Below are 14,714 nucleotides of genomic sequence, written 5' to 3' on the forward strand. Positions count from 1 at the left end.
ACATTGACGCAGCAGATTCCTGTAAAATACTAACGTACGGGCCAAAAATGTTTATTTTGAGCTCCTGTGCGCTAGTATTACAACCAAATGACCTTTACACGTGCTCCTCCGTAGATTGTCATCCTGGAAAATGGAACGGTATCGCTAGGTAAGATGCATTGACGCAGCATATTCCTGTAAAATACTAACGTACGGGCCAAATTTTTTTATTTTGAGCTCCTGTGCGCTAGTATTACAACCAAATGACACGTGCTCCTCCGTAGATTGTCATCCTGGAAAATGGAACGGTATTGCTAGGTAAGATGCATTGACGCAGCATATTCCTGTAACATACTGACGTACGAGCCCAAAAAGTACGTATATTTTGAGCTCCTGTGTCCTGTTATTACAACCAAATGACCTCATGCTGACATTTAGTACTTTTTTTTTTTGACACATACGCACAGGACTTCATGGTTACTTTTGGTATGCACCCATTTAAAAATGATTTATTTTGGGATTTTGGCCATTTGTGACAAAAGATGTATATTTTGGGCTCCTTTGTATGCCCTTGTATCAAAGCCAAATGACCTGAACTTTGATATGCTCGTACTTAGGACATATTCTCACAGGACTTGACTCTTAAGGCATAGTAGCATCAAACAGTCAGTGATGGCCATGGGAGACTATACACGTACTTAAACAAGGCTTCATAAAAGTACTAACCCAAATTTCAATCTTAAAGATTCTACCCCACCAGATAAACACACTAGTAAATAATTATGGAAATAAAAAAGGGGTTGTCCAGCACATATTCGTAGAGAGCTAAAAGTTCTAAACAAGATTTAACCTTTGTCCCCAATTCCTGCTATATCCATCCGCGCTGTGAATACCAGACCACACAACTCAGATCTGTCCCTACGACAAAAAACAAGAACTGGTGAACAAATTTTGACCAAACTGCTGGGAAAGTTTACACCCTACCTGTTCTTTCTAACATGAAAAGTCTCCTCAATGGACCAAATTTTCCAATGAAAGAAGTATTTTCAAGGAGTAGGGATACACACCCTTGGCAACGCAACTATGACGTCAGCCCTACAGTGTAATCTCGTCTGCCAGTCGTTTCTGGGTCACCTCGTGTAACCCAGCCGCTTTGACATGGTTACAACAAGGGCGGACGACGTCCTATTGTCCTAGATGATATTTATGGCGTGCATTTACGCAAGGGACCCAGATCAAGATTGCTAATCTAAAACCGCTCTCATGGCGTGTAATTTGTCACCCTTGGACAGGCATGTATCAGGAACATAGTTAGGACATGCCATTGAGGAAAGGTAGTATACACCAAACGTCGACGTTGTTTAAAAAAATCTAAGAAATAATCTGATATTTTTGTTCATGCTGTTAGATCTTCGAAGAATAATCGTTGGGAGGTCAGCTTTGCTGTGATTATTTATAGTTTCCCCTAGGCGACATGTGCTCTAGTTTTTGAATCTATGCATTATTACGGAAAGCATGAGCTCACATCCAACGATTGCTATGTTCCGTAGGTAATGTCAGTTGTCCTGGAATATCGTTATTGTCTAACTTTGCATTACGTATTTTGAAGCTTCCAATCATAATATTCAATGCATGGAACGGGTCAAGTATAATTTTCTTGCGTTACGCTGTGCAAAATGACAGGGTATTTAAAATGAAAGAAGACCTGGAAGGAAAATCCATGTTTTGCTTCCTATTTCGGCCTTGAAAAAAATAAGGGTCGGTAAGTAGGGATTCTCTTTTCTTTTTTTTTCTTTTTTTTTTTCTTCTTAGTCTTATTTTTGTCTCTTTTTAGATTTCACCCGAAGTGATCCAACAAAGACTGAAATGCACTGGTAGTTCTAACGTCATGTTGTAATTGTACGTCAGATATATATTGTGCAAGCGCAATTTTCTATTTCAACAGAGATAAGAAGAACATGTTGGAAAATGATTCTGCAATGTTTTTATTACTCAGATGTCAGATCAAAAATTTTATATCCCTCGCCAGCCGTCGACCCCAAAAAAGGCAGGTTTTTGCTAGGGTCGGTCGCGTATCCGGAAACACAACATTTTTTCCTAGGCCTTATTATGTTGGTCTTTTTTCATGCATTTTGATTAGAATAGCAACTGCTTCCGAATACAGCATGACTTACTTCCATGCATATATGTATACAATTATGCTGTAACAGTGCGGCAGACTACAGTGAACGGCTGTACGTAGCATTAGGGATGACGTCTTTAGAGGATTTTCAGGCTCCCATTTTGCCTACTTTATTCAATGGCCGTGTCATGCGGCAGCGCATTGCCGTGAAATTGAGGATAAGCCATGGAGAAATCTATTACGGAATTCGGCGTTAGGGTCTCGTAATGTTTGTCCAACGATCGTTGTACGATTGTCGTACGAACACAAACTGAGGACAGTCTTGGGATACAGTCGTTCATATGTCGTATAAAATTAAGTGGTCTTGTTTTCGTGAAGCTTGCCTTAGATCCTTGTCGGTGGTTGGTTCTCTCAAAGTCAGGTACATCAGAATCGTACAATGAATCGTATGACAATCTCGTACGAAAATCGTACGATGAATGCGAACACACCGTTAGCGCAGCCTCACTTACGACAAAGACTCTCTACCGGTCGTGTCTAAATGCATCGTTTATTGCAGCCCCCTATTCCATCCTCTTAGCGAGTTTCACGGCTCACTGCTCAAATACATCTGTAGATATAAAAGATTGGGTAGAAAAGTGCACTCTAGCAAATGGAACTTTTACTACGCGGTTCGTGTTGCAAGTTATATTATCGTTCATTTGTACCTGTCCGTACATCCCTTGTATGGTGTGGATCCTTTGAAAGCTGCTCTGAAGCGCGGAGTCAACAGAGCACAAACCATATGACGTAAAAGTTGCCTGGTAGGTTACCTAGGTGACATGATAGGAGGCTAATTTTGCGTCAAGTGTCTCGCTGCCACGGGGGCTCGTCGCAAAACATGCACTTTATTCGCTGAGCGATATTTTTCACAGTTCCAAATATGCAAATGTGACATAATTTCTAGCTCCATGTAAAACAGAGGTATAGTATTTGGTCTGTGTGTCTGTGTGTGTGCTTGCGCGTGCATGTCCGTTGGATGGATTGTGATGATATTTGGTATGTGGGAAGGTGTTGTCAAGGTCGATTTGGGGACTCCTGGTGGCCGACCTTGGTACTGCAGCAAAACGTCCGGTTTTGTATCATGCTATGGTCTTGTTTTTGCTGTATATGTGGCAAAGGCACGCGCTCATAATACAAAGTAATGTAAAACATACGTATTACTTCAGAACCGTAAAAATCCTAGCGTATGCCAATAGCACTTTATTAGTCGAATAGCTGCATAAGGAGTAAACAACATGTTCTGAAAATCATTGTGAATTTCATTGTTAAACAAACTAACATCATTATGAATATGCTTAAACAAACTAACACTGACAGTATATTTGCACAGAGGGCCACGGGCTATATGTCACGTCAGTTCATATGAATTGGCACAGCGTGGGATTTAACGTATAATGGCAAATGTCATTTCAAAACGATTTTCTGACAGATGCGTTTCATTCACGGACTTGTGCAAGAATACCGATTTGTGCAAGTACTCCGTGATAATTGTACTGCCTTTATCTCCGGGAAGGAGGGTCCCCTCCGCGACGTTTTTGTTGTGTTTGCTTGCTCGCACCTATAAGTCACGATTCTCTAACGCAGTACAGATAGACATTACATGTACAGTTGATTGATTTGATCTATCTATTTGGTGATAGTTGCCAACTTACTAAGCTATAACAGTCTACCAGACTAGCGTCACTTTTGTGCACTTCTTGCATACAGGAATAAAAGACTTGTTGGCTGTGATACCATGTTTTGTCGCTTCAGTTCTTGTTACAACATTTACGGTGTCCACTTTAGAAATTTAGCCATGTTGTTGGGTTTTTTTCACCCATCTTTTTTTCTCGCACTCTCGCATTAAATTTGGAGTCATTTGCAGAGGATGTCATCCATATAATTTACTTGCTGTGGCCTTACAGGCTAGAACTCCCTGGCACGAAGGTATTTTAGGATATCATCTCGTTAACCAAAAAAATCAAACGTGAATCAAAACAAAGATCTTTGTCAAGAGGCAACTTTTCCACTGGGGAAACATTGGCGGGGAAAGACGTAAGCTTAGATAATCCTCTGTCGTATCTTTTTCTTATCCCCCTATCTCTTTGTTATCTTAACCCTGTCTTTCACTCATCCCGTCTTCTTAATCGTTATCTCTGGTTATCTGTGTGTTGTTTTGACCCAATTCCTAACGTCTCATACCCTGGACTCTGACCCCTGGCAAGGTGGCCTTCTGGATACGGTTGTTGACTTAGCTTGTTTATATACACTGGGAAAATTTTCTGGACGTACGACAACGACGTACGACAACGACGTCGTCTTTTTTCCTAGGTGTGAATCGGCCCCGCGCGTCGTATGACAGGCATGTTCATGACCCGTACGACAACGACGTACGCTCAGCCTGGATGTAACGTACAACGAAGACGTACGGGGCATAAAAAGGCCTGTTCTACGACGTGCGGGGTCGATTCACACACCCCTTTCGGACGGGATCATAAGGTCCCATATCTTAGGAGAGCCACACCTCGAGCACGTTAAATAACCCACCAAACTTGTGTAAGAGAATAGGGGTACTTCCCAGTGTGGGTGGATCAAACCTTACAAAACTGGTGTGTTGCGCCTAGAGGCGGTTTACCGGTTAAATACAACAAACAAAAACCTAGGTTGAATGGGGGAGTGGGAAGTGCCGAGTAGTTTCACCCCTAATTTGAACGTAATTTGTGCACTTTTCACCCTAAAACTTTTTAATGGAGAAATTTGACGACGATGTTCCAGCTTTTTATCTCCGCACTTGGGAAGGATCAAACATATCACTACAAGACAAATCACAAGCAGACAAAATATCACACATATGTATAATTCGTAGTGCTCCGTAGTTTCACCATCTAGTACCTATTTCAACGTACTTTGTGCAATTTTTACCCTAGAACTTTTTACTGGAGAAATTTGACGACGATGTTCCAGCTTTTTATCTCCGCACTTGGGAAGGATCAAACATATCACTACAAGACAAATCACTAGCAGATAAAATATCACAAATATGCATAATTTGTAGTGCTCCGTAGTTTCACAATCTAGTACCTATTTCACCATACTATATGCACTTTTCACCCTTAAACTTTTTACTAGAGAAATTTGACGACAATGTAGCAGCTTTTTACCTCCCCATGGGACGGATCAATCATATCACTACAAGACAAATCACTAGCAGACAAATATATCACAAATACGATCCGTTAAAACGCTATCAAAACCGAAACCTATACCCCTCGTGCGTCTTAAATTAAGATAGCAAATGAGTGAAAAAGTGATAAGTGTAAAATTTCTCAGGCCTATTATACAGTTTCATTTAGCAAATTGCTCTTTAGTGTAATTGAAAGAGGGTCTAAATTGTGTCGTGTGCTGTATGGTAATTACGTTAAGGGCACTAATGGGTAACGAATTTTTACGCGGACGGTTTATTTGGTCCATTAGACGTCATCGGGTCTTATCTAAGTGTAATCGAAAAGAGATTGGTTTTCAATAATGGTGTCACTGTTCCACTGTTCCGTATGGTCCAGCTTTACGGTACGTATAGCTGTTTACATGAAGACAACCGTTGGAGAAATGGAAGATCTCATATCTCGTGAAATATTTAGCGTTTTTGTGAATTTCTTGTTTCTGTAATTATCATAAAAAACGTGAATTTCTCGCAGACTGTGTCTATACATTTTACCCAGAACGCAACAGATATGTAGATAGAAGGATATTGAATACAGGAAATGAGATGACCATCTTATAACCTATTTTGGGACATTTCTTGGTCCTTTGACCTAACTTCCTGACAGTGTCCCCAACGTGCCTGGCAACTCTGGACCCAACCTTCCTAGCCTGTATTTACACAAGCTCTCGGACCGGCTGGCCACTAGGAGCGCGATTCGTCAGGCTACCAACCTTCCCATCCTGCCAGTCTCCGGTCACACCAAATCCCGCCTCACTACATTCAAATAGCTACAGACCGACACCACGAAAAAGAAATATCACACCAAAAACAATGCCTTCGTTTTCACTGTGGTAAATGTCTTCGCTTTAGTAAGTTACAATGTAAACGTCCGCTTATAAAGATACACAATCTGAACTGTTAAACTTTTCTGGGTGATATATTTTTCCTTCGCTACGCAAACAACAAAACCACACAATGCTACCACTCTACCCCTGGCGTTTAACAATGTTAACTTTGCAATAAATCATGTGGCAATAAAAAAAACTACGTGGCAAAGTTAAGTAATTGGGCATAAATACCTTCTGATATTTGCCGTGACAGCCTATAAAAACGGTTATAAACGATTTGGCATGTCTAGCACAGGAAGTATAAATCGATATACTCTTGAACACAGACGTAAAATCGTGTTTATGACAGTGTTTTGAGGTGTTAGAGTCCGGAACTTTTTCTGAGTGACATACATAGTCGTTTGTAGGGACTGTGCTTATGTATTGCAGTAGTAATCACTGTTAAAACTAATCATATATATATATATATATATATATATATATATATGTTTTACACTGATTTATTTCCTACGGCCAAATGAACTCTTACCTCAGTACTCGCATCGCTCTCACGAGAGACTACCTGTAGAGTTATGCATGAAATGTCATAATTTATTTCTTAATTTCATTCTTGGATTTATTTGCATATATAAGATACAAAAGTGTGGTTTTAATACACTCAGATCAGCATGAAATGTAGTTTGTCCAGATTTTATCATTTGTGTAGATAAAAGGCTGTGTAAAGTATTTGGGCATGTTGATTATGTTTTGTACCCTCAAATTAAACGTACGTGAATAGAAATGCGGGGTCGGATTTACGCTGTTGTTTGATAGATAGTAGATGGTTTTAGATTACAAATTTGATCATGTGAATGAACATGAAAAACATGGGAATCATTGCTACACACGAGACACAAATTTGTCCCACAAACGAAAATGACATTTGTATTTTCAAGGACAATTCTTGCGTAATCATATTGTAGCGATATGGTGTGTGTGTGTGTGTGTGTGTGTGTGTGTGTGTGTGTGTGTGTGTGTGTGTGTGTGTGTGTTTTCAAAGGGAATGCTAACAACAACAAGAGAAAACAATTATGCCTTTTATAAGACTATATGAATACACGCTGGTTGATGGCTACACAATGTTATAGTACCGGCTATTGTTGTTGTGGTCTTTTACTTAGAACATAAATGGTCCCAGTGGAGTTGACTAGCTGAATACATGGACATCATGATTAATGATTGCCTCTTCAGAAAGATACAATCTCTCGTTTGATTATGACGTCATCAGTGATATTGAGGATAATAGCCGTCCTTGACGATTACCGATGAATTGTGAAAAAATAATTCTACTGTGAATCCATCATATGTATAATGACAGCATTTTCGTTAAATCTTTATCAAAAACAGCACAAAAATCTCTCTTTTCCACCAGTCCAGATAGCAAACGTACCAACCCCTATACGTCTAAGGTGAAGAGAGAAAAATCTAAAATGAAGATATACCATTCAGAAATATACCGTCTGAATTCAATATTCCCTCGTGGGAGCATTCACTCAAACCAAAAATGCAGACAATTAGTAATTTACGCATTTTTATTCAAAGCATAAGAAACCAAATATCGTTTTGTCAGACGATAAAAACAAAACGCATTTTGATATTTCCGAACTACCCCCCATACACAGGCTTACGACAAACCCTAAGATTAGATAACCTTTTTTTCTGCACTGTTACAAAAGCAACGGAAGTCTTTTGTAGAGAGATGCGAAACAATCACAACTGAGATCTTATACGTATGACGAGCGTGTTGTTTTTATCAAGAGCCGAGTGAGGCCTGGTTGACTTCAAACTGATAAGACCAGAAAGCAAGTCCGACATCTTGTGCCCTCCCCTAGTGTCACGCAAGGTTTGTGGTGGTAGTAAACAAGCGGACATTCCGCGACCAAACAACCCTTCCAATGATGAAACAGTCCGCCCCAGAAACAAACACAAGGGTTCTCCGTTTGACCTTTCTTCAACTTGATACATTTTTTCTCACACGCTTCGCGTGCGAACTTCTAAGATATATTGACGACGCATTCCCCTTGACGGCTCTACCATACTGGTGATATGAATTTCAAAGCCACCTTGTGTGTGTGCACACCCCAGCTAGAATGCAAAAATCCCGGTGACTTTTATATGACAATATGGTCTAAGCGTTATTCATGATTTCTACGTCACTTGTTTTGACCGATGTTTACGGATGTAAGTAACACGGAAGCGCTGCTATGACCCCATCAAGAATGAATTCCCTATGCACAAAATAATGATCATTCCCAGATAGCGGTCGGCGCATCTCCCAAAACGAACACAGTCACAGGACAGATTTAATCGGCGTTCTATATTCTATCAGCGTCCCGGCTAACAGTTAAGCGTATCTAAAATAGGTTAATTTCGCTAAAATCGGCGTGGATGAGTCGTCATGGCTTCAATGTTGTCCCAGACTGTCATCGGGAAGGATTATAACGTAGGGAATGAAAACTCCGTTGCTTTTGTATATTTCTACTTACAGGAATATTATGAACTTGACACGGTGGTTTTCCTGAGGTAAAAAAATGAAATAGACTTACCTATCACATAACTGCACCCGTCTATGTGGAAAGTAGCGCTTTTGCACTTCTTCAATTCTCGGGCTGCTTTCTGGGCTGACATAGTTCCAGCTTTGTAGAAGCGTAAGTTGAGAGCAATTTACGGGCAGCGGGGATCCATATGGTCCAATCCGTGCCCGGGCTCACCCGCCTAACCCCCCGAAGAGATATGAGAGTCGATACGGCGCTTGGAGTATCTCTCTCTCTCTCCGAGGACTGAGCTTCCGAGCATACACGTACCGAGCGGCGAGATACACACACAACACTGCGACCTCACCGTGGCCCTGTTACAACCTGTTACACCTGTATCCCTCCACCCCTGCACTACATTCTACCTGCCGGTTGGTTGTCAATTCCCCGCGGACTCCCTTTTCTCCCACTTCAGTCAAAAATCGTCCAAATCTACCGGAGGTCGAGGAAAACAAATCTCTCTGCTGTCTTGATCAGAAAGCTGGACTCTCTCTTTAACGCTCAGACCGCACAGTCACCCACCACTGTTCTTTATGCATTACGCACGCTTCGGTTTTGGAGGAGTAATTTTGCAGGCGAGATTTTTAACCAACCGCTCTTTGCAGTAGCGGGTCACGATAGCGTATGACGTAGATGGGGACGTTACACTATCAGCTACTCGTGGGTAGGGCCTCGTTCCACTTGTCGGCGATCGCGCTGCCACTTTTGTTGCAACTTTGAGTTGATGTAAGGCCCATTAAAAGACGCCTTTTAGGCGATATGTATATTCCTGGTAGAATAGACAAACAAACAAACCTATTTGTGTAACCCTTGATCATACAATTGGAATATCATGCAAAATGTAAAAGTGACTGAAAAGACAAATAAAACATGTAAAACATTCGTTTCTTTATCTATGACATTCGTTGAGTGGTATGAAAAATTTGAGGTCGCTGCGAGGTCGCCGCCCTGGTGGAAAGACCCGTGACTTGACTACATGCCAATATCTTTACTTCAAAACAAACGCGGATCCATTCGCCTAAACTACCATCTTCGGGTTCGATTTTTATCTGTTGAAGGCTAAGGAATTAGTTTCCTGTAGTGGAGTATTTTTAAAGAGGTTCGCCTCGCCAGTCGATATAAAAGTGCATGCGAAACGTATTTTAAGATTGTTTGAAACAATCCTGAGATTTTCAAAACAATCTTCAGATTGTTTGTAGCGATCGGAAGACTTTGTAGTTTACAACCTTGAAGAGACCCGACTTAGACCCTCAAACGGAGATGCTTGAAGGTCAAGAATGTACGAAGAAAGGTCAAGTAGTCGTTTAAGATGTTTAGGAATCTTACACATTCCTTGACCTTTGCGTTGTAAAATGTCTTGGTTTATTTCTTTGCATACCCAAGACGTTTGCATAGCGTGATCAATTGTTACCTAAATTGTATCGTACTGCATGAAATTAATCAAAACTCTGCCTTTGAAAGCTTGTAAAGAAATAGGCGATGAAATTTCAGTAAATATTACAATTCATGTAGCGGGAAATCTTTTAAGCAGATGATACTCCTTCAATGATAATGATAAGGTCACAGTTTATATCAGTTAAGTTTTGCTAAACTCCCGTCACACAAAGCCGACCACGGCGCTTTCCGAACTTCTCCAGACCATGGTTGGGACTCAGTCGTGAACAAGGTTTCCTGCCGTCGGGGTGTGGTCGGTGAGGTTGCTCACTAGTGTAGAAATGTCGTCTGCGGTGGCCGACTATGCATTTATGCAAATCAAAGTCGGGAAAGTCATATTCTGTTTGGATGCGATCAGGGAAGCTAAGCAGAGCTAGAATAGCATGGATTTGCATGCTTGAATAACGACCCCGCGCCGACCTTGGTTGGGGAGTGTTGGGAGTAAATGTTGTCGTGTGTGTGTCGGAGCGCTTATGCTTCCGGATTTTTGTAGTTAGCATAACCTCTGGATGGATTATGATTATACAGTATTTGATATGTAGGTATGTGTTGCCAAGACAAATGTCAAGAAAGATTTTTGGGGGCCTCTGGTGAGTAACATTGGTATTGCAACAGAACTTGGGGTTTTTGTATCTTTAGACCTAGATATGCTATGGTCTTGATTTTTCTGGTGCCAGATAGCTGTCGACGTATGAAAGAAATGGACAGGTGTACGTTTCGTTCTCCTAGCAGATTGTTCTGGTTATGTATAGCAACACAGTTCATTGAGTTATGCGTACTTTTGCTGTGTAACTTCATGTTTATCTATATCTATCTATCTATCTACCCAGTCTGCTATCCCATCACTCTCCACTATCTAGAAACGTTTAACTTGGTACATGTGCAAGTCTGGCATACGTATGTAATGGTGCTATCGTTTCATTTTCTTTGGCAGGCGCACACGTAGAAACCGTCAGAATTGAAATCTTCTCATTACCGATGGGCTATGCAGTCACTGTCTACATGTCAACGGGGACAAATCGTTTGATACAGTATGAGGATCGGTGTTGTTGAGTCCTGGCTATCACGCCCTCCTCTTTGTCGATTCTTATGGAGATCAACACATCGATATACACATGTACGTAGATTGTACACAAGGACAACACATTATTTCATATTCTTTAATTTACCACATAAACGGTTAGAGCGTTTGATGTTACCGCTGGTAACATCTACTCATTCTATATTCAAATGAATCTTCACTTCTCTCCCACCTCCAGCCGTCGTCCTGACAGCTGAGTTAAGTATGTGTCTATTGTTAGCCGTTCTCCCACACCTGCGCCCTTCACATCCATATATAGACTAGACAAGCCCTGCCTCTTACACTTTGCGCTCTCCTCGCAACCTGCTAAATGTCAGCAAGGCCACAGCAAGTAGGATTTATGGATGACACCTTCTGCAGACTCGGAATTTAATGTGAGAGGACAAAAAAACATTGCTTAAAAAAAAATCATGACGGGTGAATTATCAAAATAGACACCATAAACGTTGTAACAAAAATTTAAGCGACAAAACATGGTATCACAGCCAACAAGTCTTTTATTCCTGTATTCAAGAATTGCAGAAAGTGACACTAGTGTAGCCTGGTATCACTTAACTAAGTTGGCAACTACACTCATGGCTACCACATTGGAGTCTATTGAACTTGTTTCACTTCTACAACTACAGTCATGACTACCTCACTGACTAGTGTCACTTTCTCGTCATCTCCTTTTTTTCAAAATCAGGCGAAAATTAATGAGCGGGCTGATGTCATCCATGAAATTTACATGCTGCGGCCTAATCACGATTTCAAAACCTGCTCGAGCGAAGGGTTGAAAAAATGTGAATAATTTTCCGTCATGGGCGTGTACACTATGGCCGACATAATAAAAGAGCTGTAGATGTTGGTACCAGTTCGTTCCCTTGTAACCTCCGTGAAAACGGAGGTATGGTTTCCGGTCTGTGTGTCTGTTTGTTTGTTTGTCATGGCGTGTCTCCGTAGTTTTTTGAATATTGTAGAGTGACAGGATGTGAGGCGGAAGATGGTGTAACTGGATACTGGCAGGATTGGAAGGTTGGTTCGGCCTAGGTCCAAAGTTGGTCCCGCAGATTGACAGGAAAATGTATATAAGAAATAAATCCACCATTTCAGTTAGAAAACATTCAGAAAACGGTCAGAAAATGGTCGGAAAACGGTAAAACTAATTAACGTCTTCTTGCATAGTATAAATTCAATTCATGTTTCACAATATGCGAAGGACTGTAGGAAAGCAGTCAGAAATCGGTAAGATTTTGTACCTCGACGTCTGCTTTGAGATTGTAAGAATCAGTCCATATTTCACAACATGCCAAGGACACTTCGCCCTTCGCTTCGATGCACGCGAGCTACAAATGTGACCATTCGGCCCCACCTGTAGTCTAAACACGCACCCTACACTGCGTGCCAACACACATATGGGCGTCTTTCTGAAGGGTGTTTTACGGCCATAGCAAGTACATCTTATACATGATTTTCTGCATACTCCAAATCTAATGCGAGAACGCCGGACAAAAAGATGGGTCAAATAACATTATGCCTGACTTTCTTTAATAGAGACCATGAACGTTGTAACAAGAATTGAAACGACAACACATGGTGACACAACCTACAAGTCTTTTAATCCTGTATTCAAGAAGTGAAGAAAGTGACACTAGTGTGGTAGCATAGTATCACTTATTAACTACAATCTGGGCTGCCACACTGTGACGTCACTTCTACAACTACTCTCAAGGCTAAACACAAGTGACGTCACCTCTACAACTACACCAATGCGTCACTGTTACAACTACCGAACTTCATTTTAGCAACTACACTCATGACTAGCTGCTACCTCACTAATGTCAATTCTACAAGCACACTCAAGACTAACACAGCACATATTTTCCCATTTCAGTATTTTCTTGTCATGCGAACCATCGCCAGAGGGGAACGAAATCTTTTTCGATATCGGGCGACTATCAATGCGCCCGCGGATGTCATCCATAAAATGTACTTGATGTGGCCTGACTGGAAAATAACGCCTCATGATTCACCCGTGACAGTCAAAGAAAGAAGTCTGACGTCATCGTGAACTAGAAGCGGCTCAGAAACGCGTAAAATAGCTCCGTTAGGAATAAACGTTATTGAGAGCATACGACATAGTATTTTGTGGTCACGTACTCTCTGTACTCTCCAAGCATTCCGCCACTGAAGGCAAATGCATTGCGAATGGTAGACCTGACTGTCCATCACAATTAGCACTTCAACTAATGAGGCAATTAGCGGGCCTGCATATCCATATGCGGGAGTGTCAGGAAGTGAACTTAATAGTTGGTAGAATTAGTCATTTATCAACATTGGCTGACAGTCAGTTGTTCTTTGTTTTTGGTCTGTTGGTTTGTGTTTATGCAATTATATATTTTCCATAATTGCTAGCTGTTGAGGGATGATATGATATAGGCACAATATGCCATCTTGATACGAAAGAAATACATGTGATAGATAGATATGTATCATGAATGATATTCTTACAGAAGTAAGAAAGTTGTTTATACAATTATCCATGTCAGATTTAGCACGCCTTGGCATGAAAGTCAATATGCCATCTTGATACGAAAGAAATACATGTGATAGATAGATATGTATGCTGAATGATATTCTTACAGAAGTAAGGAAGTTGTTTATACAATTATCCATGTCAAATTTAGCACGCCTTGGCATGAAAGTTCATCTGACGGGGGGCGGGACCGACTTCCGACGAACTTTGACCCAGTGCTGACGTTGCATAAAACGCACGTGTCTACAGTACTCGGGTCAGATGGGTGATGAAGACAAAGATATTCGGTCGAAAGTTCCGGTGAGGTTTAAATTGGAGAACAGTTTATTTTTCATCATATACAGCAGACATTAATTGTTCTGCGTGTAACGTATGTTTCATGGTTTTCATTATGATCAAACTTGCTCATGTGTCTAAGGCCAAATATAGGTCACAAAAAATAGACATTCCATAACCTTGGGATGCTGTTCACTTGAACTTTCGAGCGAGACTGTGTCGCGATCTCACTCGTGTTTGGGGTAAGGAATCAGTGAATCCACTCTGCGATTCCATCTGTCGCATTCCAACGAGGTCTTTGGAATTCACCCCGTGCTGCAAGCGCTCTCTTTCCGTATGGACCGACACGATTGAGATGATGCTAGTAAAGTAAAATGATCATCACAAAGAGGTGATCGCATTTGTGTGGAATTCTTTTATCGCTGGAGAGCTGACTTGAATAGATAAGTAACATCATACGAGCATGATAGTTTATCTGAGTGGGTAAATTACATAATGAAAAAATAAATTATTCTCCGATTCAAGAAATTCTACTCATTGGAATCTTTGTCCGAATCTCTCTGTCTTCTTCAGCCAGCTATCTGACCCAATTGCTGTAGACACACACACGTGTGACGTCAGAACTGGTTCAAAGTTCGTCGGAAGTCGGTACCGGCCCCCATC

The 14,714-nt window shown here is 41.1% G+C and overlaps 2 protein-coding genes across 3 annotated transcripts in view; one reads left to right on the forward strand and one right to left on the reverse strand.

Annotated features, from left to right (window-relative positions):
- The window catches only part of LOC136421218 (dual specificity calcium/calmodulin-dependent 3',5'-cyclic nucleotide phosphodiesterase 1A-like), a 74,916-nt gene extending 65,567 nt beyond the window's left edge, over positions 1 to 9,349 (reverse strand). For both annotated transcript variants that reach the window (XM_066408407.1, XM_066408405.1), the window contains exon 1: positions 8,758 to 9,349. In XM_066408407.1, the coding sequence (XP_066264504.1) occupies positions 8,758 to 8,839 (82 nt within the window). In that variant the 5' untranslated portion in view covers positions 8,840 to 9,349. The remainder of the gene's footprint in view (positions 1 to 8,757) is intronic.
- The window catches only part of LOC136421219 (uncharacterized), a 49,529-nt gene that overhangs the window by 7,071 nt on the left and 27,744 nt on the right, over positions 1 to 14,714 (forward strand). The window lies entirely within an intron of this gene.

The sequence above is a fragment of the Branchiostoma lanceolatum genome, chromosome 15 (assembly GCF_035083965.1).
Source record: "Branchiostoma lanceolatum isolate klBraLanc5 chromosome 15, klBraLanc5.hap2, whole genome shotgun sequence".
NCBI lineage: Eukaryota > Metazoa > Chordata > Leptocardii > Amphioxiformes > Branchiostomatidae > Branchiostoma > Branchiostoma lanceolatum.